The sequence below is a fragment of the Arvicola amphibius genome, chromosome 14, assembly GCF_903992535.2.
Source record: "Arvicola amphibius chromosome 14, mArvAmp1.2, whole genome shotgun sequence".
Taxonomy (NCBI): Eukaryota; Metazoa; Chordata; class Mammalia; order Rodentia; family Cricetidae; genus Arvicola; species Arvicola amphibius.
The window spans coordinates 61,104,569-61,128,347 of record NC_052060.1 but is presented as its reverse complement, the minus strand read 5'-3'; the positions used below and the strand labels follow the sequence as shown (position 1 = coordinate 61,128,347).

At 42.7% G+C, this 23,779-nt stretch overlaps 1 protein-coding gene across 1 annotated transcript in view; it reads right to left on the bottom strand.

The window, feature by feature from the left end:
* Negr1 (neuronal growth regulator 1) overlaps positions 1-23,779 on the bottom strand; it is a 674,664-nt gene that overhangs the window by 253,659 nt on the left and 397,226 nt on the right. Inside the window, exon 3 of the mRNA XM_038311658.1 lies at positions 6,439-6,564. Within this exon, the coding sequence (XP_038167586.1) occupies positions 6,439-6,564 (126 nt within the window). The remainder of the gene's footprint in view (positions 1-6,438; positions 6,565-23,779) is intronic.

Here is a 23,779-nt window from a genome sequence, read left to right as displayed (position 1 = left end):
AAGCCATTATGGAAATTCACAGAAGCCCCACATCCAGGCTACTCTACAATGGAGCTGGAGCCACAGCCTGCAATCTGAAGATCTAGTATTGTTGAAATATCATCAGCATAAATTGCTAGTTTTACTGATTTTTTTCCCCTTCCTTTCGAACATCAGTGAGCAAAGTGCAATGTCAGGGCTGCAAACCTGAAACGGTGTTTGGATGACAGGCTGCACCTTGTCAGAGCACACGAGGCTCGGCAGAGTGCAGCCTGCGTGGTGTTGGCCCAGGACTCTCTTCCACAAAACAGAAACAGAGGATTGGGAACACTAATGAAAACTAACACTTCTGGATTGTGCCTGGGGTGACTTGAGCTAATTTCACAATTATTTTAGATAAGATATTGCCATAGTGTATATGGTTTTTAAGGAATCACTTTCATTTTTTTTAACAGTCTTCCATTTTTCTTATAGCTAGTAATTTGCATCTTCTGTCCTTGGGTTTTATATTATACAACTTTGGAAGCTGATATGGGAGAAACTAGAAAACAATGTTTCATGCCCAAGTGTCCTCTGGTGTGAGAGCCAACATATCTTTAAATTTTTTCAAAGATTTATTTTATTTTTAAACATGTGTAGGTGTGTGTTTCTTTGTAAGGGTGTATGCTGCAGTATTCATGGAGACCAGAGGTGCTGGATCCCTGGTGGTTGTGATCTGACCAACTTAGTGCTGGGAATCAAACTCAGATCTTCCTCAGGAGCTGAATATGCTCTTGACAGCTGAGCCATCTCTCAGCCCTGACGTTTTCTTAAAGCCTAAGACAGTAAAGGTTGCTGTTTCCCAAGTGTTCTACTCCAGTACACACAGTCGCCAGAGTCACAAAGAAGGTAAAGAGCCACCTACACCTTACCAGTAGTAGTAGGAGGAGGGCAGGTAGGCACAGAGAGGTGTCCCACCATCTCTCACACAGGAATTCATTCATGGTTTATCTAGAAAGTGCTCTCAACGGTACTTTTGCCTATGCAGTAGACACCTATCTGGTTCTATGTGCTATATGCTATTTTGCTACCCCATCCCATGTCAACTTGACACACAAACTAGAGTTACCTGAAAGGAAAGAACCTCAATTGAGAAAATGCCTCTATAATCTGGGGCTGTAGGCAAGTCTATAAGGCACTGTCTTAATTAGTGATTGATGAGGGAAGGCCGTGGTTGGTGGGATCACCCCTGGACTGGTGATCCTGGGTTTTATAAGACATCAGGCTGACAAGCTATAGGTTTCTGTCCTGTTTGAGTTTCCATCCTGACCTCCTTCAGTGATAAAGAGTGATCTGGAAGTGTAAACCAGATACTCCCTTTACTTCTCAAGATGCTTGGGTTATGGTGTTTTACCACAGTGATGGTCACCTTAATTAAGGGCAACTCTATGCTGTCTGCAATGGACTCATTCAAAATACCATGTCCAGATTTAAAAATAAACACAATACTTCATAGATTTATTTTTATGTGCAAAAATGAAAAACGCAAATATTCTACAATAGGTGTTTAAAACTGCACCTGGAGTCCATGATTCATCCGGGCAGGTTGCTGTGCACACCCTCAGGGCACTCCTCCCCGGCACCAGTATCACATGCATGACAGCTCTGTGTGAGTTCAGGGCGCCCCAACCTACATCCTCACGCTTGGACAGCAAGTATTTCACTAATTGACCCACCTCCCAGAACTAAAAGTAAGTTTTGAGTTTGCAGTCTCATTTGGGTGAAGCTGTACACCCAAGAGCCACCAATTGGCTGCTCAATTTTAGGGAACTGATGGGAATTCTATGTGGCCCAATGTGTCTGCTCTCAGCCTTGTGGAATGTTTCCTCAGGTCATGGCCTCTGTCGTGTGCTCTGAACTTGTCATTTCACTGGCTACTGTGATTTGTGTAAAAGTGTTACCAACATCTTATATTGGGAGCATAAACAAGTTCACCCGTTAGCTTATAAAACTAGTGTTGGTCAGAGGAAGTGCTGGCTCTCAAGCTCAGTGTTAGTGAGGCAAAGTGCAGATTCTTGAGCTCCCTGCTGCGTGTGCCCTATGGTCCTGACAACTCTCAGGAAAGGAAATGGCCAAAGAGTGGAGGGAGCAGTCACATCATCCGCATACATCCACATCAACTGTCTATAGCGCCAGCAACTCCTTTCTCATGTTTTCTTCACCTTCACATAACAGTTTTTTGCTTGTAATTCCACACATGCTTACACAACACACACCACACACACACACACACACACACACACACACACACACACACACACACACACGTCCCTAGGACACCCTTTAGGGCTTTTCTATCAACTAAATAAAATGCTTTTCTATGTTTTCTTCCTTTATTATACTTCAATTTTTTCCTTCCATAGCCTTCTCTTTCTTTCTTCCTTCCTTCCTTCCCCCCTCACTTTTCTCTCTTTCTTTCCTTATCTCTCTCACACACCTTTCTTTCTCTTTAGTTTAATTAATTAATTTTTACTGAAAGAAAAAGCAAATGCTTGATTCTGGATGGCCTCCTCCCACCTCCTCCTCTCCCTTTCTGCTTCACTCCCAACCCCACTTAAACCCTCCCTTCTCCCGCACTTTTCATGCCCTGTCCTAAGGTCATTTACGTTCTGCGTTGTACTAGAACTTCAGAGGAACTCATCTGGAGAGCCGATTCGCTGATTACTTTACCATTAGAGATCAACGGTGCCCCGTGTGTATCCTGTTAGTCAGAGTTAAGTACCTGGTTTATCCCAGAGCTGGGGCAGGACATAGACAAAAGCCCAGCACTCTGCAATGCCAGGTCACACAGACATATGACAGGCACATCATATAAGATCATAGACACACAGACACACCCCTCAATGGCTAAGTAAAGAACAATTTGAACATCTAAATGATTAAACAGCAATGAATTATAAACAAACATGAACAATTTTCTAAAAGTTGCTAAGATGCTGGCTGCACTGAGTGTACCTGGTTGTACGATGTGCTCTTCCTATGACGGGTGATCTGAGTGTAATGCTCTCATAGGTTTCAAGTTAGCTTTTTGTCAGTGTGACACAGCTAGAATCATCTAGGGAAAGGAAACATCGCTGAGGAATTGCCTCCTCAGATTGGCCTGTGGTCAAGTCTATGGGGGCATTTTCTTTAATAATGATTGATGTGGAAGGACTCTTAGCCCCTGAGGGCAGCACCACCGCTGAGCAGGTGTCCCTGGAGTGTATAAGAAAATAATCTGGGACGGGAGCAAACCAGTAAGCAGAGTTCCTTTGTGGTCTCTGCTTCAGTTCCTACCTCCGGGTTCCTGATTTGAGTTCTTGCCCTGGAGTCCCTCAGTGATGGAATGCTGAGCCAAATGAGCTCTTTTCTCTTTCAAGCTGCTTTCAGTCACAGTGTTTATTACGCCAGAGAAAGCAAGATGAGGCATAGGCTGAGCAGCTTGCAGAGAAAGAAGCCATGGTTATAAATGAATTAAGAAATTCATTGATTTAAAATCTCAGTGAAGCACACAGCAGATGGAGGTACAGGAAGGTGGAGACTCCTTCTGCCTCCAGGGCTGCCTGGGGCATGATCATACCAATACACAGCTATTGATCAGGGAAGATCTAGAGGAAGCCACCTTCCTGAGACCTGTGAGGAACCATTCAATCAATCACGGATGCGACAGTGGGAATTATTTAAAAACTAGTAAACAGAACAAAACAAGTGTATTGCATGTGTACAGAACCCAGCCATGGCTTCTGCAGAAAGCACCAGAGCTGGTCATGGGCTGACGGCTGTTTCAGGTGTGTACTCTTCTGTTACACAGTAAAGCAGAACAGCAGATAATGCAGGACATTCACGTTTTCCAGATAAAACATAAATAGATAAGTGAAATCCACTTTTTGCTTTCAAGTATAAATATATAAGATAATAGAATTATTAGGCATGCTTCCTGAAGCAGCATTGGAATATAGAACCCTTAACACATTATAATTCTAAATTTATGAAAATATTCTCAGAGTCCAGCTATTCAAAGATAATTATTAATGTTTATGCTAATTTTACTCATTTTCTTGGTATGCCAGAATCAGAAAAATGAATCTGTGCTGTTTAATTTATAAACCAAATCTGTCTTCCTTTCAGTTTGTGATGCTATCTGTAATCTTTATTCTAATAACTTCAGTAACTGGCATTCTTGTTATTTAATTAAACTAAAGTATATCTAAGGATGTATGAAAAAGGCAAATGTGCACAGCGAGCAAGCACAGTGAAATGGGAGCGTTAAGTCCAAAATATTAATCTAAAATTATATGTGATAGAAATTGTGTACTTCGTTCTTACAAAACCCATAGTGCCATCAGATTTTATCCATGGAGAGATGATTAAGAATTATTCGTACATTTGAATATCACCTTCTAGTTCTCAAGGCACAATTACGTCTCTTATTTCTCTCCAGTCCCATCATATCTGGGACGCTAAGCTGGAAAAAGAATGCTGGGTACTGTGAGACGGGAGGACAAACACAGACGTCCGCTGCACACTGTAGCATATTCATGTTCTGACGTCTTCCTTTCAGTCTTCCTTTCCTACTTTAAAATGTATTTACTTTTTAATTTTATGGGCAGTGGTGTTTTGCCTGCAGGTAAGTCTCTGTGAGGATGTTCGTTCTTGGCATTACAGACAGTTGTTAGCTGCTATGGGGGTGTTGGGATTTGAACCTGGGTCATCTAGAAGAGCAGTCCGCACCATTAGCCGATGAGCCATCCTTCCAGCCCTGGTACTGTTACATCCTGCTCTTAGACAATGCAAAGGGAATGGATGCTGTGGTTCTCGTGACGAAAACAATGGCAACACACTTATTAGCCGGCTGGTTCTAACTCTTCCAGGATGCATATGCTTCAAGCTATCGCATACCTGATAAAGACACGTGATTCTTGTCAATGTAAACAATAACTAGAGATCATTGCTATACAGTTTTGGAAAGTAGGAAACACCTGAGGACATCGGAGAGCCAGTCAACGACTGGATGAATGCAAGCATAAGCATTTTGGGTTAGAAAGTGGTGCATTTGATGCTGGGTCTCAGTTTCTGCGTCCACTTCCGGCCTGTAGAGAACCTGCCATGTGTTCGACGTTCACATATCCGTTTTGTGGCTTATGTCAAGGGAGGTGTTGTCAGTCAATGGTACACTTGAACTTCAGAACTGTTACAGGAGCTTAATGCATGCCACATAAATGTGTGATGCTAGTATATTGATTTTTCTCTCCCATTAATAGCAATACTTAGCACCCGGTGTGGGTGATTCTCATTAGACCCACTGCACAAATGAGGCAACTGGAAGGCACTTAAGGAATGAGCAATGTTAAGTAAAGCATTAGCAGATGAAGTAGATGTTCCAAGTGTGCTCTTTTCTACGCCTACATACAATGTTCCTTTCTGGTTTTATTAAGAGCAGTCTCATTGTTCACTCCAGCTTTGTGGAAGTTTTTTTTTTCTTTCAAAACTAAAAGGAAAACAATTGAAGTAAAATTGTATTAATCTAAAAATGTGCTGTGTTCCTAGACAATAAAATAATATCGTCACTTTCAAGAAATTCTCAAAGCTACAGGTGAAAACTTTTATTTCTTTTTTTTGTTGTTGTTGTATCTATTTGGGGTGGGGCTGTATGCACAGACACGTGTACACACCGAACTCAAAGGAAGAGTTTTAGTGCTTGCTCTATCACTGGCTTTCTCCTCCCTAGAAACAGGGTCTTTTGGTAAAGCTAGAGCCAGGCCCTTGTGAGCCTGGGCTTCTCCTATTACTCCAGACTCCCAAACTGCACTCACGCTTTGGCATTCCAAATACAGACACGAGCCTATTTGCATGAGGATTGACTGTCACTAACATGCTAAAATTGACTTCAAGTCTTCTGGGTGATGTGCACAGTGTAGTCGTAGAAGCCACTGGTACCTAGAAACATCCCACAGACCTCATGCCACCAGTTACTTGATCTCTGTGTATAAATCACTTCCATGTGAGGACTTTTGGATCCCTTCATCAAGTAAAGATAATTCTAACTCCCAAACCCTTGATTCTGCACAGCGGCTTGGAATCAGGCCTAGCAACTCACAGTCTGTATAATTCCATTCTCTCCTGATTACCTCAGCTGTGCCTGCTGGCTATCAACATGTGGATGCTGCTGAATAAGTCCTGCACACATTTAAATGAACAGGTTTTTTTTCCAGTAGTAATAATTCCATCTGAGCCTTTCGAATTGATTTGTGATTACTAGAATGTTACAATGAAAACAACGTTGCCTAGGAATCAAGAGGCCTTATTATGACGACTTGGGCAGTTCATTCCTTCAGTTTCCTTTAGCCTTGCTGTCTATAGGTACCATCTCATGAAGGAAGAGGGAAATGAAAGGGGGTTCACTCACTATCTGAGCCGCCAACGCAGCAGGTCAACACTCACCAGATGGGGAGATATGCCTCCAGGAAATGGCAGGCTCTGGCTTCCCGGTGGCCAAACAAGTGAGGGTGACATTGGTCCCTTCATTGATGGTCATGTCATTTGAGATGTCATATATTTTCGGAGGAACTGGAAAGACAAACAAACACACATAGGTGAGACTCAGTATCTGTAAGACATTGTTGGAATACCCTTGAGTAACCCCGAGAGGTTTGCTGGTCACCATACTTCAGTCCTCTGATCTTGTCTCCTGGAGAAACATTGGTTAGATTTATTTTCTCTAATTTTTGACATTAAATGCTTCAATACAAATGCAACATTTAACCATAAAGTTTTAGTATTCACTAAATTTGTACTAAGGATGACTTGTGCTGAGTGATTTAGAATCTGGGCCCATCCCCCTAGTCTACCTAGAATCATGACCATCATGAGGGCTCTGCTTTGAAAATGGATAATAACAGACCCACTATGCCAGCTTGCTAACTTCTGAGCTGCATGGAGCAGTGTGGGGATGAAATGGAGGGTTGTCTTAGGGCCACAGAGGTGTATGCAGCTTCTGCTGTGTACTGAAAATCATGGGGCTGTACATTCTTGGAGCCAGTGTTCTAGGGAGCACAGGTTGTTTAGTAAAGACTCATATCAGTAAGATGAGTAGGTCATGCCAGGGTTTGCCTGCCTGTCATGCCCTTACACATGGGATCTTCACAAGAGTGATGGGGAAACATACTGGGAGCTTTCTGATGCATTAGACTTGGGAAACTTTTATCCCAGACTTTCTTTGTGAAGTAAAATTTGTTAAATGAAAAGAAAGAAACTTTAACTAAACCATTAATCAAAAAATAAAAGAAATCTTTTAGGATTAAATTGTCCTAGTCTGACTAGCCAGTTGGTCTGATTTAAGACTCTACAGTATAGATCTGTGGTCTGAGCTGGTGCCTAGTCTTGCAGAACAAGCACTGTGAACTGTCTTAGCCTCAGAGTCTTCAATGAGACTCAGAGACAAAATTTGGACTGATAGTCCATGGCCATGGTGGGAGCACATGGGTCAGCACAGGTTCAGAGGTAAGAAAGGAACCTGGCATGAACGTCATGTTCTAATGGAATGGTGTGAAGCACACATGTGCCACTGGGGTTCTCCAACATCACCATCCTGGCAGTGATGATGTCATCGCTGTGACAATATCATCATTATCACTTTGGCAATGATGTCATCGCTCTGACAATGTCGTCACAACTTAGACAATGCTATTTTCACGTTGACAGTGACGTCATCTCTTTAATAATGTACACAGCTGTCATGTAGCAACGTAGCTTATGCTTGACTTTAAATAACTGCAGTATTTTGATGATGTCAGGGAAATCTAAGTGAAAGAGAATTAGCCACCCTGATGGATTAGAAAACTGTCCCTTCCTGAAGGGTTATTTGAATTATTCCATTCTTGCCTATATTTTTCAACAGTTATTTTAAAGTCCAGTAGCTAAACATTGCAATTTTATAACTTATCCATATTTTTTTATATTATCTTTGATTACTTTTTAGAGAACCAGAGCTCGACCACAACAAGAAAATCAAGCTGCTGTATTTGTAACCATAAGGCATTGGTTCAAGTGACTGAGGAAGAACATGGCTGCTGAGCATATACTGTGTGAGCGTGTCCAAATGATACATTTTAAATACATTATCATCAAGATCTTTACTTAGCTCTTCTAAGGCAAACAACAACAATAACAACAGTTCTAAACTGACTTTTATTTTCAGTTTAACTGGAATGAACATAGAGAACAACGTTCTAGAAAGATGAGAGGCAGAAGAGTTACTAAAAATGAAGCTATAACACCAAAACCACGTCATTCGGGGTTCTTGAGGTGGCTCAGCTCTAAAGACCTTGCTGTATGAACAGAAGGAGCTGAGCTTGCATCTCCAGCACCCATGCAGAACGTCAGGCATGGTAGTGCATGTCTCTAAATGCCACTGCTGGGGAACAGGAGACGTGGGGCTCCCTGGGGTTTGCTGCTTACTGCAGCTGAATTGTAAGCTTCAGTTACTGTGGAGAGGGAGGGAGGAGGGCACTGGAAATGAACTGCTGGCTCTCTCTCTCTTTCTCTCTCTCTCTCTCTCTCTCTCTCTCTCTCACACACACACACACACACTCACACACATACAAATATATACACACACACACAAGTATATGTATATATTCACATATACATATACACACAAACAAGCACACATATATAAAACACATGCACACTATGAATAATATGTAGATATATTAGGTTTAGGTATAAGTTTGCTAAACTATGAGATATTTGTATATATTTATATATATATACATACTTATATATAGGCATAAAATGCCAATGTCCTCTACAGAAAAATGCAAAATAGTTCTTACACAGAGTTTTAATAAACTATGGATAACTTATTTTACAAAGTCAGATGTGCTAACTGATTCAGTGTTGGGCCAGGGTATGTATATTTCATAAAAATCCTGTTATCCTGTCAAAATCATGCTCTCTCTTGTCCTCTACAGTGTCCCCTTTCCATCAGTGCCATCTGAGCCTATATCACCCGCACCTCTGGTGTTCATCAGCCCACTGAGTTCATGCCAAGCATTAGTGTTTGACGAACTGGGAAGCAACCCAGTCTCTTAGTCACACACTTTGAACATTTCACGGCTAGACGTCTGTGGTGAGAGGAGGCGCAGACCCATGGAGTCACCTGTCATTTCAGAGATGGCGATCGCCCCCCAGTATGTGCTACAGAGAAGGCATATCTGGAATACGGGTACTAAGAAGAAAAGAATTCTCTGGCTGAGTTCTTTCCTGGGATGTGTCTAACATCAACAGCAGGTGCCTTGTGGAAATATTGGTGACCCCCGTCTGTGTTGTTGCTGGTGGAGGTGAAAACAATTGGGTGAGTATTGTCGCTGAGTATTTAAAACCACTGCCTATCCAGCTTCCAAGGCTTCCAGTTTCTATCAAAGAGTGTGGAGAGAATCAGTCTAGACCTACAGAAGATGCAGGAAGTTAGGAAGATAATCGCCAGCCCTAAGACATTTAAAGGAGAGAGCGGATAAGGACATCGCCGAGAGACTGGCTTCCCACATTGCCTTCTACATCTTTGCCAGTGCTGGTTTTTATAAGTCAGTTGTATAACCATTTATGTAGCTCACGCTTAGCCTGTAAGGGAGGAAATGTGAAGGATGGGTCAAATGGAGGAAAGTCATAGTGGTCAGCTCTGTGACAGAAATAAGGTGCAGAGAAGGGGTCAGGAGCGTCACAAGATGCATCAGCTAAGGAGGAGGAAGGGAAGGTCGCTAAGGCTCGACCCATGATCAGAACAGGGCGGAATATCACAACCCTCTGAGGCTCAGCTGTGAGAGACGATTCCTCCAGCAGCCTGGGTGTCTCGGTGACAGAGGCCGCATGTGGGAGGAATCTTGAATCTTCAGAATATCTGTGAGGCTCATAGTGAGCCCAGTATTCTAAGTGCTTACCTGCTGCCACAGAAAAAGACAAATAAAAGACACTTAATATTCTTCATATGCCTTCTTTTCGTTAGAATTTTACTTAATTTTTATTTTTTTTGTTCTTATTTAAATTATCAATAATTCTCTGGGAATTTTACAGCATGTGTTTGTATCCTATATACCTAGTTTATATTAACTCAGGTTCTTTCCTACAGATGTACTCAGTCAATGAATGATTTCGAAAACATTAGTTACATAGCTATAGATTTTAAAAAGTATCTTGGATTGCTATGCACATTGTTTCTAGATTCATGATTTGAAGCACAAAAATAATTTATCTTTGCAAAATTTATTCTTCTAAATGTGAACCATCAAAGCATGGCAGGCAAGACGCACGTGGGGGTGCACACCAATTTCTGAGCCATGTGGAGATCCATGGGCCACTTTATCTTCCTCCATTTAAAACTGAACTCAGGTCATCAGGCTGAGGCCAGTATCTTTATATATCTCTCGCGTCCAAGGTTAAGTATGTTTATTTTTTTTTTTAAATTTATTTATTTATTATGTATACAATATTATGTCTGTGTGTATTTCTGCAGGCCAGAAGAGGGCACCAGACCTCATTACAGATGGTTATGAGCCACCATATGGTTGCTGGGAATTGAACTCAGGACCTTTGGAAGAGCAGGCAATGCTCTTAACCACTGAGCCATCTCTCCAGCCCCGGTTAAGTATGTTTAAACTCACATCCATTTACAGTAACATAACCTGTCTTGTCCCTGTGTTGTGTGTGGTCCTGGAACTCAGTTGCTCATTTATACCCCTTCTTCAACTGTTCATTGGCCCTCAGACAGGAGATGAGTCATGTGTAGAGGCCTTTCTGGATTTGGATTTTCTAAAGGTAATTTACTTCCTGTTGTAGGTTTCACTTTACCAAAACAAATGAGTCCATCTGTCCTGCTGCTGCTGAGTCATCTGTCAGTGTTCTTGGCAGGGCATTTGGCTCGGAAGAGTTCCCAGCATGCACATTAAGACTGGGAGGTCACATGCTCCACACAGACTTGGGCATTACCCCACTACTTGTATTGAATTCATGAATAGATGTCATTTCATGTAATATACACATTTTTCCAATTTTATCTCTCTTGGGGGTTTGATACAGGACCCTTGTTTTATTTGTGACAATGGATACAAGTCATGGTGTTCATCCTCATTGTCTCTGTAATGCCACTCACACTCCCGAGCCCCTTCCCTGAGAGTCCCTTCCTACTTCTTTGTCCATTTTGTGAGTAGCTGAGTTTAATTAGGGTGCTTATATAAACACGGGTGGGAGCTTCTTGACTTTACACAGGTGATTCATTTCACATGCTCGGCATGCACTCTGTCACCACACTGTACTACCGGCCCACGCTTACTGACACATGAATAAACATGTTTTTGTAATGACCATCCTTCATGGATGCAATGCAAACTTCTTTCATGAACTCAAAACAGATCAGTAGTGACTGGAGAACCCCTATGAGGGCGAATTAGTCTGTGGATCAGTAGAGTATTTGTGTGTTTGCAGATGACATTACAAGCCCATGCAGACTTTTCTAGAAGGAACGAATTAAACATTTGCTCTGAGGCAAGGTTACATGACACATGAATCTGAGTCACGCATGATGCTGAGAGCTCTTACTAAGCACACGAGATGGAGATTCTCACTGTTGGCATGTCATGGGGACCTCCAGGGTCTGGCTCATAGTGTTGGGTATCTAGGGACAAGTCAATGCCCCAATCAGTCTTGTGCTGTGAGGTCACAGCTCCCCACATAACTTCATTAAAGAATGATGACTTCGAAAGTCACGTGACTACAGATTATCTGGGGCACTGTCCAGTGTTCACTGCAACAACCATATCCGTGGCATCAAAACCGTTCCTCCTACTATTACCTAATATAATCAGGGCATTGTTTCATAGACAAACACACTTCATCATCTAATTATCTGAGGTTACAAGCTCTTCTCCAAAATCCTCAGGGTCACGATCCCAATGCCTCTGATGCGACTGCCAAAAAACACTATCTAGCTCCTCCTAACTTGCTCGCCAGAACAAATAAGAAATATAAATACAAGTGATTCTGTCTCTTGTCACCATAACTTATTTCATTCTCTATACCTTTACACGTTCTACCCTCAAAACATGTCACATGAACAGTGACGTGAGTTCCTGAGAGGACTTCTGTTTTTTGAGACAGCGTTCCTCTGTGTAATAGCTTTGACTATCCTGGAACTAGTTCTTGTAGACCAGGCTGGCTTCGAACTCAGAGAGATCCGCTGGGATGAAAGGCGTGCGCCACCACCGCCCGCCTCTGAGAGGCATCTCTGAGTCATTGACATGATAGATGTGGCCAAGTGCATGCTCCTGCTACATGTTTTCTCCTTCCTCAGATTTGCACACTGAAGTTGTAACTCCATAGTTGATGGGGAGAGGAGGCACTTCGCGAATAACATGGCCATGAGTGTGATGAGGGCCACTATAAAAGAGACCCTGGCAGTTTACACCCTTGCCCTCTAAAAAGATGCCACATATGGGGAAGGGACCCTTTTTACCACACATGTTAGCATCTTTGGCCTTCTCAACCTCCAGAGAAGTAAGAAATAATTTCCTGCCACTTACAAGTGACTCTTTGATCTCTGTTTGTGCCATTGGTATTCTATCTATCTATCATCTATCTATCTATCTATCTATCTATCTATCTAATCTATCTATCTATCATCTATCTATCTATCTATCATCTATCTATCTATCTATCTATCTATCTATCATCTATCTATCTATCTATCATCTATCTATCTATCTATCTATCTATCATCTATCTATCTATCTATCTATCTATCTCTTTATTTATTTCCATCTTCCTTTAGTAGAGCAGAAGTCAAGGCCTAGAGTAGAACCCTCTTTATTTATGTGTAACTGGAAAAGCTCTGGCATCTGTAAGATGAATATCTGTATTTTTCACCTGTATAATAAGCTAAAATCTCTTCAACTTTTCTGTGAAAATTCTCCATGAAACTCTTACCAGAAGTTTTCAGTCGGCCTACAGCTCCCAAAATACCAACACAGAGGCTTATATTCATTATAAATGCTCAGTCAATAGCTCAGGCTTAATTCTAACTAGCTCTTACTACTTAAATTAACCCATTTCTATTCATCTACATTCTACAGGTAGCTCATGGCTTTACTTGTCCTCCAGCATATCCTAGTCCTTCTATGGCTCCTGGTGACTGCTCTGATTCTGTCCTCAACATCCCAACATTCTCTGTCTTAGGCTGTCTCTCCCAATCTCTTCCTGCACAGTTATTGGCCAATCAGCTTTCTATTAACAATAAAATCAATACATATTTACAGTGCACAGAAATATTGTTCCACAGAAGAAACCTCTGGTCATCATGAGAAAGACACAATATAATTTTGAGAACATGCTGAGGAGGCCAGTATCTTCTTATCTTGTGGATGAGCCGAGCACAGGGTCCCCTTTCAACTCATTCATTCACATGGTTTCTCCTGCTCAATGCCTGTCAAATCTTTGTCTCTCAACCTCTGAGCTGAATGGGATGTTGAATTTTAGGCAGTATTATCACTAGCCACAGTGATTTTTGTTTATTTGGTTTGTTTTTGAAGCTGTGCAATGGTAGACTAAGAAAGCATGCTTGGGCTGGGGAGATGGCAGCGTGGGTAGAGTGTCAGCTGTGTGAGCATGGGAATAAGAATTTGATTCCCAGCACTCATATGAAAACGGTGTGGTGGCGTGTGCTTCTGTTCTCAGAGCCGGGGCAGAGATTGAAAGACCCCAGGGGCTTTCTGTCCAGCCAGTTTATGGAATCAGCGAGGTCCAGATCCAAGTCTCAAAAAACCAACCAGCCAAACTCACAAAAATGTTGGTTAGTGACAGAAGAAGACCCTGACACTGACCTGTGCCCCACATGTACACACAGGTCCAGAGCACATGCATGCCTCCACGTAAGAACACAGCTAACAACTTCATTGTGTATTCTCTGCGCAGTGTAGCGGCTGTTAGTTCAGAAACTGTATTTCTGATGCTTTTCCAAGCCTCTTGAGTCAACAAGCTAGACAGAGCCATATATCTCGGGAGAATTGAATTTTTTCTTTTCACTCTTGTATCTGGCAATGTCTGGCAGTATCAAAAGAACATTCCTCCTTCCACAGGGTTGGCACCTCCTTTTCCCTCTTGGCCAGTCCCCAGAAGGTGCAAGCCCATCTCCGCTTCACAGTCAACCTTCTGGAAAGGTGTTGTTCTCAAACTGAGAGAAGAAATTGCTTCATGACTTCTTTTCAAAATGTGCTTGCGGGTGCTTGATGGCTTCATGGCCCACATCTAAGCAGCAAAACCACTCTCCCAGCTGACAGACTGCAACTGACTTTATAGTTTATGGCATTTCAGAGACGTGTGTGGCTTCTCTCCTCATCCCATCACTCAAAGATGGTGAAAAGAAGAAAAAAACCCACCAGAGCATAAGTTATAGATGTAAGCGTGCCAGATTCATGAATTGCTTACTGATGGGATATGCCAGAACGACTTAGGAGGTAAAGAACATGTTTGAGAGAAATACGTCTACCTCCTCCAGCTCCAACTTTGAATCATGTTGCAAACTTTAGTATTTTCCTCATCTAAAAGTATGCTCAACTATTTCTCAACCTATCGTGTTCTTCAGCACACAAGCTATTAAACAAGACAAAACAGCAATCACAAAAGCACCCAGATGGCCACCCTTACAACTCACCGGTGGATATTTCCCTAGTACCTGCGGCATCAGAAAGGCAGTCTCAAAAGGTCTATTTCTGTGGCATTAGAAATTCATATCGTTAGTAATTATGATATGAAGCCACAACACCTACAAAGAGGTGCCAGCACAATGTTTTGGGACTATAAAATTACAAACTGATTTTTTTCTGAAGGTGAGAATAGGCAAAGATGCTAATATTTGACCACATTTTGAAACAGAAGGAAGAGTGAAGAGGATGTGCTGATTAAAACTGTATTGTCTTGTTCTCTCTCCTTCTGCTCCTCATTTGGACCTTGGGAGCTCAGTCCAGTGCTCCAATGTGGGTCTCTGTCTCTATCTCCATCCATCGCCAGATGAAGCTTCTATGGTGATATGCAAGATATTCATCAAAGTGGCTATAGTATAGGGCCAGTTCAGGTGCCCTCTCCTCAGCTGCTCAAGGAACAAGCTGGGGACATCTCCTTGGACACCTGGGAACCCCTCTAGGCACCGATCTAATGGGAACTCACCAAGGCCAGCTGGACTGGGCCTGATGGAACATATGATCAAACTGGACTCTCTGAACATGGCTTACATGGAGGGCTGACTGAGAAGACAAGGACAATGGCACTGGGTTTTGATTCTACTCCATGTACTGGCTCTGTGGGAACCTAGTCTGTTTGGATATTCACCTTCCTAGACCTGGATGGAGGGGGGAGGACCTTGGACTTCCCACAGGGCAGGGAATCCTGACTGCTCTCTGGACTGGAGAGGGAGGGGAAGGGAAAATGGGGGGGAGGGTAATGGGAGGAAGGGAGGAGGTAAAAATTTGTAATAATAATAATAATAATAATAATAATAATAACAACAACAACAATAATAACTGCATTGTCTTATATCCAGGTAGTGAAGGGATAGAATCTAGTGAGCTTTTCCCAAACCTGAGTGGGAGGAGTAACAAACAGAAAGATCTGAGAACATGGGTATGTGGTCTAGGTAAGGAGAGTTTGATGCAACCAGATGGCTTCTCCTTAATATCTGTCCTATGGTAGGACACTCATTTCTCTGTGACTCCTGCCACTGTTCCTTGTGTTCATGGTCTAGACTGGAGGGAGCTTAGGTGTTTGCGATTTGTTTTTGTTTGTTTGTTTTTGTTTTGTTGTTCAAGATAGGGTTTCTCTGTAGATTTGGAGCCTGTCCTGGAACTAGCTCTTGTAGATCAGGTTGGCCTCAAACACACAGAGATTCACCTGCCTCTCTCTCCCGAGTGTTGGGATTAAAGGTATGTGCCACCAACACCTGCCTGGCTCTGCAATTTGTTTTTAAATGGTAAGATTAGCAAGGTACACGAGGAAGGGCAGCCACCTGAAGATCCTGGGCAGCTTTTCCCATTAGGTTATTTCCTCCTGAGCAGTCAGGAACAGGTCCTCTGAAGCAGTACAGAAGGTGTGGGTGAGGATGGGAGGGGGTGGGCTCCATGCAGCATGGAGTGGTAGGTAAACCCAGCATGCACATCACTTTATCTTCCTTTCTTGCCCTTGTCTCTTGCCAGTTTAACGTGGGGACAGATAAATTCTCGGATAAGAACACGAAGGATCTTTAAATTTTAAGACACTTTCTCCACTGAAAATGTTCTTAGATTACAGCTCTTCAAGGGCAAATTGAAACAAAACAGGCTTAGGAGAAGGTTGAGTATACATGGAAACTAAACATGGTCAAAGAATTTGAATAGTCCTTTGGTCTTCAGAAGACTAGAAGCAGTTGAGTAACAGTTTTCGTATTTTTATTGAGAGGCAGACTTCATACTTGCTTTAAAATACTCAAGAAGTAAAATGAAACATTGCCACAATTAGAGTTTTCATATTTGGGTGGGTATAGGATTGTTATTTTTGTTTCATTTGGATTTTAGTATCAATAGCGGCTGGCTCCTCCAGGGAATGTTTGCCCACTGGAGTTCAGACCCCTGGTGTACCTCAGGGCGGCATCAGCATTAGTAGCGTCTTGGATGTTCAGACATAAATACAGGATTGGAATTACTGCAGCAGCAGCAGCAGCAGCAGCAGCAGCAGGAAGGCCAGGACACACTGGGTAGAGCTGGTGTCACAGGCTCAGGGAAAAGCCTGTGAGTCTGGGTGACCACTGAAACTGCCCGGGAACCAACCCCAAGTCTCCAAACCTGCTGAGATGGTAACATTTTATATAGAATTGATAATGAGTATTTTCCTGGAAACCATTTGGCAAAGTATTTTAAGAACTTTAGAAAAACTGTCTGGGTAGCGATGATGTGTCCCTTTCCAGGAATTTAGATCCAGGAAAGAAGGTGCCTGTTTTTAGTATGGTTATTCTTCCCATAAACCTGCTGACCAGTTTTGGAGCAGAGCCATAAAGTGCCCTCTGCATCAGCTGAGAGGACTTCTTGCCTCCTCCTTGGTACTTGGAGTGAACCATTTTCCTAAACCAGAGAAAACAGCACATTTGTGTAGAACTAGAACCCAGATGCCTGCTTTGCAAATATTTCCCATAGCAGAAAGCTTGCTTCAGGCTTTTTAGAACCCAAGGGCCCGAATGCACCCTTGGAGCTGTGGGCTACTTATGTACCACCTGCCTTGATTTCATGAAGAATGCCCACTCTGCTTCACTGGGTTCAATGTGCACTCCTCACACGCCCAGGGCTCGGTAGCTGCTTTATTTTTACGCTTTTTTTTTAAATCAGACTCTATGTCTAAAAGCTGCTGTGGTGTTCTTTTGCTTGCAAAGCAAAGGTGCCATTTCAGCACCATTAGACAAATAATGTCTTCTTTGAAGTACACTCATTCCTTTGTTCTTTGTAAATAATATTTATTATCCTAATTATGAAGATGATACCTATTTGCTGAAATTAGTGGGTGAAAAAACATGTAAAGAATACGAAGGAAAATATCATAGATTGTAGCATCTGAGATGCACTTTGGTTGTTAAAACAAAGTAGTGTTGCACTGTCATGTGACTGAATATCATACCACCATTAGGGGTGATCATTATCAGTAGCTTAATGTATTTTATGTAGGTACTTTCAGGAATCCATTTTTACATAGATCCTCATTATTTCCATGGGGCCCAAAAAGCTCACTGGGAATGAAGCTTTGGGTGAAAATAAATAATGCCTCCTCTGACTGTACAGTTTTGAAAGTGAGCTGGAGTGGTATTGGGTAGAAATTGAAAATGTTTGCCTTGGCTCTCTGCCTTTCTTTTTGTTGGCAAAGTGCCTGACAGAGGGTGCCTACAGCAAGGGTGAAGGGCTGGTAGCTGGTGCAGCATGTGTCACTGATCAGGGTTCTCGGCGCCCAAGATCCTACTCCTTCTACGCACTCACAGGCCATGGATTCCTAAAACCCCTCCCCTAAGGATGGGCTTCACCCATCCCCACTCTGCTTGCTCTGAATTTGGTTTGCTACTGATGATTCCAAAAGGAGAGCTGGAAGCTGAATGACTTCCAAACTGGGTTATAAAGTAATGGCATTTGTCTCCTGTCCTGATCTCCAAGAACACTCATTCTTGGAGGATTGGGAGACTGCGTAGCTCGTCTGACCACCCTGGAGCTACCCAGCTAGAGACAGCACATGGAGACGCCACATGTGAAAGCCACATGGTGAGATTCTAAGACATCGGGGGGTATAGCCCATGATGGTTTACAGCTTATTGAGGTGGGAATTAGCCAGGTCAGCCTGGTGAGACTGTAGATGATAGAGGTCCAAAGAGCTCAGACTGTAGTTTTGCTTGCAAGACAAACTGTCCTCGCTCTTTGTACGCATTCAATTTTAGAATGGTTTTCAGATTAACACAAGTTGGAAGGTTTATGCTGCTTGACTTCATGGCATATGAAACTACCGCAGAAGAGTGTTTTCTGTAATATAGGCTGTAGAGAGGAGACTCCAGAAATAGATGCTCAGAGGTGGCTTGGTCAAAGCTGATCACTCACAATTGGAGTAAAAGTAGTTCTTGTAAAGTAGGGTGCACAGAAGTTGGTCATGCAGAGTTCATCTTCAGACCAAGCTGTAGCTGCCCAGTGAAGAATGCTACACCACAGAACAGCAACCACTCGTGATTGCCATCTGAAGAAGGAAATCTGACTAGGTCCTCCTGCTTAGTTTTTATTGTCAAGCAGACACAACCTCTATCACCTGGACCTTTGTTAAGAATTGTCTCCATCAGATTGGCCTACAGACATGTCTGTGTTATGGTAAGTAGGAGGACCCAGTCCACTCTGGGTGGTACCATTCTTAGGCACTCAGTGCTAGACTACATAAGCAAGCTGGCTAAGCATGAGTCTGTTAATAAGGTAGAGAGACAGACAGAAAAAGACTGTCCCTCCTTGAATTCTGCTTCCTTTAAGCTCCTGCATAAGATTCTGCCCTGGCTTCTCTTGGGGAATAGGCTGTGATATGGAAATACCAGCCAAATAAATCATTTCCTCCTACGTTGCTTTTGATCAGTCACAGCAGTTGAGAGCAAACTAGAACCCTCAGTGCTCTTCCGACTTGAAACTTTGTGCCCTACAAACCCCATCGCACTATCTATGGGATTAGCCTGACATCAACTCAAACTGCACCTTCAGTGGCTTCGAGAAGAACCTTGCTCTAACAGAAGACCCTCAACCTTCACACCTGAGACCATTCCTCATTGCAGAATCTTCCCGTTCTCTGAGAATAAACAGCACCTATAGAGTTATGTGTAGAAAGGTTTCATCATATGTTCTTTGCCCCGTATGGTCTAGACGCAGCTGGGAAGTCATAGTCTTCCCACCTCTCTTAAATTCATAGAAGCGTTTAACAGCTTTCACCCTGGAAGACCCAAGAACCCATTTCCACATCACAATTACCTGACTTCTTATAAAAGCAACACTTGCACTATACACTGGTGTTGTGGCTCACCTGTCAGGGAGTGTGTGACTCGACCCCAGGTGTGACTACAGCATCACCTAAGGAAGTGTTAGGGAGTGGAGTTTATTCAGAAACATGAGTGATAAAACCATGGTTGGTTCCAGTTAATTTTCTGCTTCCAAAAATAAATATTCCTATACCATTTTCATGATTCTTCTTATCTCCTTTTCACAAAGATAATGAGTTGTATTTTTTTCTTATGTTACAACCAAGCGTTATCAAGCAACCATATGCCCACAGATAGCAGTGCTGATGGCTATACGCACAGATCTTCTACAAAATTGGGTTAAAAGGTAATTTTCCATGCTACTGGCCCCCAGGTCATTAGCCACAGTGGCCTAAGTGCGTTCTCTTATAATTCAATATCAAAGAAATTGCTTTTCTGGCATTAACTGTATTATATTCAAAATTATATAAATTATTGAAATACTATGCCTCTGCCAAGATATAAGACAGTTCACATGGGAAAAAGAAGCTGAGTTCTAAATTACTCATTGGGGAAAAGTCAGTCTCCCGACAGAAATTGTTTTATACCAGGGCCAGCTTCTGGGACTCGCTTTAGGGATGAGTCACACAGCTGAGAGCTTCTGGAACTAATGATTTTGTTAGCCTTAAACAGGAACTTGTGTGTCTGAATGCTTGGTTTTCCTGTGTGAGACAGCATGACACAGAGTGTCTTGTGCCTCAGGGCTCTTTTAGGAGCATTTTCATTGGTCATACGATCTCTGATGCAATCATGATAAGTCATGGTTCAATGCAGTCAGGGATCTGTCCAGAAATACTGAAATTTGGTGATGTTGCTTTAGTATTTTGACTGAAATATAATTCAGTTACATACGTATACCTATATAATTAATGAATTAAGTATGTACACGTACTTAATACAGGCTTAACATATGTATAGTTCTGTGGACACATGTGTGTGTTAGTGACAGTTGAACATTTATTATATACTTATTATATTGAAGTTGGTCTTTGTGCTTCTGTCTGATAAGAGAAGTATAGTATAGGAGAGTCATAAATCATAAACAGTGTAACCTCGAAAGGGCTCTCTCTTTTATACTTGTAACACATTCATTTGGGTTGAAAATTTTCATTTATCCCTTGGTATGCACTGGGGATTGCTCTAGATGTTAGTGATTTCAAATTTAATAACAGAAAGTTGCTGTTTTCTGGCAGGATACAGACTGTGGGAGGAAACAAACACAGAAATAGATTAAAATATAATTATAGCAAGCTTTGCGAGAAAAAGGCATGTGAGCTATCCTCCTGTTAATGAAAATTCATCCAGACCGTATACAGATGGAGGCAAAGTGATGGCAGAGACACACGGGGCCATTTTTAGAATAAGATACTGAAACCATCTAAATGTAGATGCGCGCATAGGTGGAGACACCTCACTGTTGGGAGACGTCAGACAACTCAGTGACCCCTAAAATATACTTATGACCCGACACACTTAAACTTAATTCCTTTTCAATTATACTACTATAGAATTATATCCCTTTCTAAAAAGAATAAGTTTCTTCTCTTTCTGCCTGTCTGTAGAGAGCAACACAGAAACCACTGAATGTTGATTCCCTAGTACTTAGTAGGGCCACACTTCGCACACGGTATCATCATTTCTAAATTTGTCCTATTTGAGGATTTGGTTCTTAATGCGATGCTAAAATATAGTTTCCCCTTCTATTCACTACATTCTGAAACACAAAAGGTTTTTTAACAAATTTTCCCTTCTGAATTAAAAGCGCACCATATGTGAGGACTTCCCAGGGCAGCAGGATGCTTGGGTTTTCTACATTCCAATCTCATGTGTGCCCAGTGACAGGCTCCCCAGCTACCACCTAGTGAGAAGCTCGGGAGGCAGGAGCCACATAAATTTAGGGCTGACGGTGAGGACAGGAGAATGTCAAGGGCTATGTCAGCACAACCTAATTTACCTTTTTATGGGTTACTACTTAGTGGATAAATGGAATGCTGTGAGCACAAAGAGTGTATCTGATTCCAGGGCATTGAGCACCAGTTCCTGATTGTCTGATGGAGGCCACGCAGCAAATGGAGTCATTTCTGACATTTTAATATAGGCAGCACTGGCTGTGAGTGTTTCTGGGAGCTGAAAAGATCTTCGAGGCATTCCAGGGCAACTGTGGGTGGTTTCTTCCTCCACTCAACTATAACCAGTTGTGGGTGTATGGGAAACAGACTGACAGGACTACCCTAGGGGTTTGGGTTCATAACAACCTGTTTTGTAATGAGAGGCCATCACCAATGGTAAAAAGTTCAGAGACAACGAGATGCAGGACACCTATGAAGGAAGTGGGGTTACTGACAGAAAGCAATGCTCAAGGGTGACAAAGCACGGTTTGTTCTGTGCTAACCTGGTGGACATAACGAAGGTAGATAATGAGGCATCCTGAGTAAGAAACGACATTCTGGAAAGAGTATTTACAGAGGATGCAAGCTCCTTGTGAGTTTCAGACATAATGGAAGATTGTGTAAGGAGAGAAGGGATGGCTAGATGCGGCCAGGGACAGTGATCTCAGAGATTTTCCACTGTCAGGTCCTGGATCCTGCTTCACTCTCTGGATGTGTAAAGGAGGAAGAAAACTGGAATAAAATGTCACAAGCACAAGGCCAAGGAGATGAAGTGACTGAGAGTGTGCATGAGAGAGGTAAGTGATGAGAGAGAGGGAGACAATCCATCGCAGGCTGGTAGAGTGGTGGGTGAAGAAGAGGAAGAGGAAGAGGGAGGAAAAGGGAGGGAGCGAGGGAGGGAGGAAGGGAGGGAGAAAGAGAGGGAGGGAGGGGTGGAAGGTGGGAGAGAAGGAGGGAGAGAGGGAGGGAGGGAGGGAGAAAGAGAGGGAGGGAGGGAGGGAGGGGGAGAAGGAGGGAGAGAAGGAGGGAGGGAGGGAGGGAGGGAGAAGGAGAGGGAGGGAGAAAGAGAGGGAGAGAGGGAGGGAGAAAGGGAGGGAGGAAGGGAGAGCCGAAGCCCTTCACACGCCCCTGGATTTCCTGGCAGGTCCTGTCCCCTGCCGTATTCCTATCACACCGACATAGCCTTGCATTTCTTCACCAACAGCACATGAATGCAGGTGACAGCTGCATCAGGAAGCTAATGCTTTGATTTTTAGTAATTTTGTGACTCACATTTTAAGCATAGCCATCACTAGACATTAAAATGATATTATATTAAACTTAATATATATGTAATATATTAAAAATTTATTAAAGACAAGAGTTGTAAACACTCAACAGTTGGAGGCTGGGGAGATAGTTCAGAGGCTACGAGCCATGGGTAGTCTTGTAAAGGACCAAGGTTCAGTTCACAGCCCCCACATGGTGGCTCACAACCATCTGCAACTCCATTTCTAGAGGTTCTGATTCCCTGTTCTGGCCTCCCTGGGCAGCAGACATGGATGTGGTTCACATACACACATGCAGGCAACACACACACACACACACACACACACACACACGTTAAATAAGGTGAAAAGAAGTTTTGGAAAACTGTCGCAGGTACCGCTGCTGACACTGTTACATCTTATTTTATCTGCTCTCTGTGTCCTCCACACGTGTGAGAACTACGCGGTGGGAACCACTCCACCACTTCCCTCTTCTCAGCCCTATATCCGTGATGCCATGGTGATAGCTGTGGAATCAGGGAGTGAATTAGCATATGCTACACTTCATGACATTTGTTGAACTGCTTCTTAAATATTGATCAACAGCCTAAGGACCATTACCTATCCATATGCAAAGGCTTCACCTACGATGAAGGTTGTTTACAGAATAAGTATTCAAATGTCTTATAGCTAGAGTATTCTATAGTGCTTCATCTCTTTCTTTCTGGTACTGAGGCGATAAAATGGAATCAAAGATACATGGTTGCCTTCAAACAGCTCTGGGCTTAGCTAGGAGGGATGAGGATGCTAACACCTGTATAACCAAGTGTGAAAGCCCAAGATGATAGGGAAGTGCCAGAAACAGAGATGAAGGCAGGAACAGCAAGACTTTATGGGTAAGAAGAACAGGTGGGGTGGATGATGGGATAGACTTGGAATAAGATTTGAAACTTAAGACTCAACTTAGAACGATGGAATCAGTTTCCGAGTATGGGAGTTATGTGACCACTATCTGGGATGAAAAAGAAAGGTCACATTAGCTGTGGAGGAACGTGGATGGA